Source organism: Benincasa hispida, chromosome 8, assembly GCF_009727055.1.
Source record: "Benincasa hispida cultivar B227 chromosome 8, ASM972705v1, whole genome shotgun sequence".
NCBI lineage: Eukaryota > Viridiplantae > Streptophyta > Magnoliopsida > Cucurbitales > Cucurbitaceae > Benincasa > Benincasa hispida.
In genome coordinates, this window is record NC_052356.1 from 19,899,113 (window position 1) to 19,904,738 (window position 5,626).

Sequence of the window (5,626 nt, forward strand, 5' to 3'; positions counted from 1 at the left end):
AATCATTTTCACCCATTTCAGAAATAATTTTGAACATATATACAAATTCACTAGTTATATATTATCCATCTTGTCCCTTAGCTTTAAAAGAATTTATGGATATGTACAAAATATATAAATCTCAATAGGAATTTAATTTTATTTTTACTCTATGCTTGGTCTCTCAATTTTAATCTTAAATTATATGATGCAATCAACTCAAGATCTTGAGGGTGACAGTAGAGGGTTGGGGTCACGGGGTGTATGTTCTCCCTCTTTGTCAGCCCTTTTTCCCTTCCCAACAATGTCTGATTCGTTGAAGGTGCATTGCTTGAAGTAAAATGTCGATGTAGTTTGGTCTAAAGAAAAAGGCTCAGATGGGTTATTTGCGATCATGATGGTCGACTAATCCTAGGGCTTAGTAAGGGCTGGAGTGTCAATATGCTGAAGGCCAAAGCTGTCTTGGAGGGTCCATATGCAATTGAGCGCAAGTGGTCTTATACCCATCTGCCGCTTGAGGTGGATTCTAATGCTTTGGAAGTTATCAACCTCTTGAATAGAAAAAGAGAGCTCTTTAGCTGATATCATGATCCTCATTAAGGATATTGTTTTTGTTACAAACTCTGTTAATATCTATCACTTTTGTACATCCCTACAAAGGAGAACAAAACTACCAATTCTATTTCAATTCTATTCCTCACATCTTGATTTGGCTGTTCTTTGGTTCCATCGTCTAAAAAAAGGGCCCAAGTACCAACTAATAAATGGGCCACGATTCAACCAACAAATAATCAAATCCATAATAGAGGTTCAAGTTGTCAAAGTGATTTTAGCTCTATGGTAATTGACATAGTCTTCCAATCTAGAAATTGGAGATTCGATCCCATGTTGTAACTACGAAGATGCTACGCAAATATTTTGAACCTTCTAACAAATTCTAATAGGAAAAAAAAACACTTAATCATAAGAACCATAAAATGCTTAAGTTGAAATGATGTCTTAATTAAGAGTAATAATTACACCATTTATGAAAGATTAGGATTTAATTAGATGAAATTGAGAATTTAAGATCAAAATTAGCAAGTTGAGTAAACAAAATGAATCCTTCCTCAAAATTTATTGGGAAAAGAAGAGAGAAATTTACAAATTCACACATAGGTACATAAAATATTTAAAATATATAGAGGCATGATTTGCAAAATAGACAAACTACAATTCTTCCACTTTGTTTTTATTCCAAACCATAAATTTATTCCTAACTCTAGTCTTTATCAATAAAATTGGTAGTTTTCATTAATTCTATGCAACATCAATATTATTACCACAAGAATATCAATTTTGAATCAAAAAAAGAAATACAGATCTAGATCAAAAATGAAGAGCAAGAGCATAGAATCAAAATGAAATAGCCCCTCATTCAAATACATTTGATTGAGAATGAACTGAGCAACCCCTCTTTCCTACACAAATTGGTCACTTCTTCCACAGTCCAAGACATAGTCAGTTAGATAGAGTCATGTTTTTGCAGTAATTTTTACTAACCAAATCTGGTTTTTCACAATACTTCCCCCTCAACCTCACCTGCTCCTTCCAAAGAAAGAAAAAAAAGACCAAAAGAATTGCAGATGGGAAGCCATTAGAGGGAGGGAGGGAGGGAGGATTGTTCTTGCCTGAATGGGTTGGTTGTCCCAAAAAATATCCAAAAGGGATGAAATTGCCTTCAAACTTCAAACTTTCGATCGGCCAAGGAGTTGAAAAGCTCCCACCCATGCGCGTTTAGTAGATTCGCGTACTTTCTCACTGCCGATAAAGGGTGTCCAAGCATCCTTAGAAGGGTCTGTGAGAACCCATTCAACCTTTTCAGGCACATTGAAGAAATCAAAGTTTAAAGGAGCAGATTTAGCATTGCTGGAAGATTTCTTGCTCTTGGGTTCTTCGGAGCCGTCAGTAGACTGCAGAGTTGCAAATCAGGAAAGCGAAAAAATGGATGAGAGATCTGAATATCTCATTGGATGCCAAAGAAGGAATGATAGCTTTCAACTCACCGTCGGATTACCGTCTAATGATTTCTTCCGTTTCCGTAATGTTCCTGTTTCCAGAAAGTAAAGAACCTCGATCTTAGACCGGAATCGACGGTTTGAGATTGGATCAAAGTAGTACTGCAAGGGACATGGGGATAGATTAGATTCTTTTGACATTCTTTACTGTTTGTTTGTTTGTTTAATAAAGATTTAAAACAAGATAACAAGAAAAGGGAGCCTCAAGAAATAAATGGGCCAGAGTATGCTCCCAATTAATTCAGCATGACATGGGAAAAAAAAAAGAACTCAATTCATAAGCATTTTCCATACGACACTCAAACTCAGTTCTCAATAATTGCTATATGGTACTTGCAACTGTACTTAAATTGCTCGTACTTGTTTTGTCTATCAACAATGCCAATGTGGTTTTAAACAAGGCAATTGAAGAAATTGAGGTATAATCCATCTCAAACATGACTTCTAGTGAAGTATCATATATCAAGCACCAAGCACTAGTCACATATCCTTTAAGCTGCACAATTCAAACAAGAGTCCAAATATCAAGTTCAAAGCTATTCATCAACAAGCTTGGAGAGGTCAAATAATCAACACTATCATACAAATTTGATCCCAACCATTTATGGGCTGGCTGGTTATAAACATAACAGTGGAGGTTTTTGTTATTCTCTTTCCAATCATGGTTTCCATCCTAATCAACCAAACTCTGTTATTCTAATTGATTTCATATAAACAATGATGAAAATATCCATTAATATATCCACAAATTGATGTATTCGATATTGATATTAAATATCCATAGATATATCCAATATCTTTTATTAATGTTTGTAAAACATAAAAAATGTCATCTATATAGTCCAATATGAACAGGAATACTAATAACAATATTTATAATTTATTTGGGAGTGAAACAACTAAATTATTAATCTAATAAATTTTATAAAATTCATGATTTATAGAAATATCCGTCGATATCGATATTTTGTCCATATATCCGTAAATTGAAATGTCGACATCGGTATCGATATTTTAATCTTTCCATATAAATGATAAGTAGCTAACTAGTGTGTACCAAAATCCAAAGAAGCACCTAAATCTATATCTAGTTTCGTCAAGGATTGTTCACCATCCAAATAAAAGGACCAAGAAAGTTTGGATTGTTAAATGAGCTCATTCAAAAGCATAGACCAGAACATACTTAAATACTATACACCACGTAAAGGATAGAAAAATTCCCTAAACAAATTTATAGAGAGAGGAAGAGCCTGGTCATGAGAATGAAATGAATTCCTATAGCACACTTCTTCCTAAGGAACTTCTTAATTCCAAATCAGGTAACTCCAAGTGCAATACCCATCAATTAGACACAGAATTTAGCTAGTGATCCATTTTTCAGATGATCAAATCCAGAGTAGTTGTTAAACCCTTCACTACTTGATACACCTCATTTCCCCAAAAATTGATGATTTAACAACAGACAAAGGAATGGTAACTACAATACAAACCAAAGATCAGTTTCAGTAGCACAATGATAATTTATCCGAAGTTCCAAACGTAGTAAAGGTATCACAAAAAATAATTCATAAGTAGAAGGAAAACAGTTCCAGCGATGGTAAACCCCTGTTCTATAATCAGACAATCAAAGAAGTTCAGTAGCGGGAGCCCATGGAATAGAACACAACTTGCAAGGTCAATTAATTACCAAAACAGATTCATCTCCACTTGGAAGAAGAGACTCAAAATGAAAAGTGATAAGAGAAGGAAACAATTCACCTTATCAACAGTTCCAGCTGTAGCACCAGAGGAACGAACTCTATCTTGAACAACCCATCCCGGGGGCAGCCAATTAGGCCTCTCGGACAAGGCAGATTTCAAGGAGGCGTCGGTCGTCCCTCTGGAGGAAGAGGCCGAGAGCGAGACCTTTTTGGTAGCGGGAGAATCTCCATTCCTAGGAGCGGAAGAATCAGGAGGGAGGTTGAAAGAGTTGAGAGGCCCGGCGCGTAATGGAGATCGAGGAGTGGAAGAAGACTCGGCCTTCTTGCGAGGAGTCCGGTCAAGATCTCGGGAAGGTAGGGTTGGGGCGGGGAGGGCGGAGGAGGAGGAGTCGACAAAGGAGCCGGCGTCGAGGAGAGGGTCCGGGGGGAGGTGGTGGGAGAAAGGTAAATCGGGTCGGGTCGGATCTTGACGGGGCCAGTCGGGGTCCGGAAACGAAGTTCCAGAAGCAGACATGTGGGTTGGGGGTTTGGGGGAAGAAGAAGAAGAAGGAAGGAGAAACGGGAAAGAGGACGTTACAAACAGGGCTCATTATTTATTTTCTTTCCCACTTTACCATAATAACAAATAACTATCACTTTTTCTTCTTTTCTCTCTCTCTCTCTCTCTCCAATTCGTTGGTTCTGTTTTATTATGGGCTTTGGCCCATCTCCAACGTTACAAAAATTCAAAATTCATCATTGGGCCATTGGCCCATTTTCTTCTTATTTCTACTTATTTGATTAGGCTACACCTTTACACCACCTCTAGTAACTATTTTATTTTGAGACGACAACATACAAGATCTTAAATATTTTAAGTTTCATTTTTGTCCAATTTTATTATTATTTTAAAAAAATGTCCAAATGATTTTTTAATTACACAAAAAATTAAGGTTCAATTACCTTTTCATTCTCCGCCTATAATTAATTATACAAATTTTAAAAAATGAAACTCAAAACTTTCCTTGATTCACGTGCAAGATTTATTTCAATCAATTTTTTAAAAAAATTCCCACTCGCTCTCTCTTTATCTCTCCACCTTCCTGATAATTTTTTATTGTTGGGATTTCTAATTACTTAAATGATATATATTATATGTATGATGTGATATAAATGAAATTTATGATATATATTGTGTTTTATGTCTAACAATAAATCAATATGAGATTTATATATTATGGTATATTTGATATATTGGTTTATACTGCAATTTAGTCAATCTCTAATTTATAAACGATGATATATTTCATATATTAGTTAACAAATTTTCAAATACCTAATAAAATGTTCTAAGATATATTTAAAATAACTATGAATCTATCATCAAAATCAATAAGTTGATACGTAATACAAATGTAAATAAAAAATAAAATTTTATTAAACATATTTTCTCTCTCCAATTAACCAAAGAAATAAAATCTCAACAAATAATGCATTTTCTCTCTCTAATTAAACAATAATAAAATCTCAACGAATAAATGCATTTTCTTTCTAAAACATTAAGAGTGGTTTGTAAATATGAAAAATTACTCCCAACGCTACATTCTCTCTCTAGCCGCCCACTACATTCAAGGGTATTCTAGTCCGAAAAATCCATTTAATCTTATATACGAAAATATCAAAAAGTTTGTACATTTATGAAATTAAGTTTTGAAAAGGGATTAAATTTATAATAATCCATTTTATTTTTTATTTTTAGTTTTTGAAAATAAAGCATATTTCTTCTCATTTTCTTATAATGTTTTTGCGTCTTTTTTACGTAGAATAGTTGAATTCTTAGCTAAATTCCGAAAAAAAAAAAGTTTTAAAAACTGTTTTTTTTTTTAGTTTTCAAATTTTGGCTTGATTTTT

At 34.2% G+C, this 5,626-nt stretch overlaps 1 protein-coding gene across 1 annotated transcript; it reads right to left on the reverse strand.

Annotated features, from left to right (window-relative positions):
• Positions 1-1,294: 1,294 nt before the first annotated feature.
• Positions 1,295-4,326, reverse strand: LOC120082576 (methyl-CpG-binding domain-containing protein 6). The gene is given in 4 exon segments (XM_039037812.1): positions 1,295-1,931; positions 2,025-2,138; positions 3,795-4,283; positions 4,285-4,326. Coding segments are annotated over 4 exon segments (870 nt in total). The 3' UTR covers positions 1,295-1,706.
• Between the last annotated feature and the right edge of the window lie 1,300 nt (positions 4,327-5,626).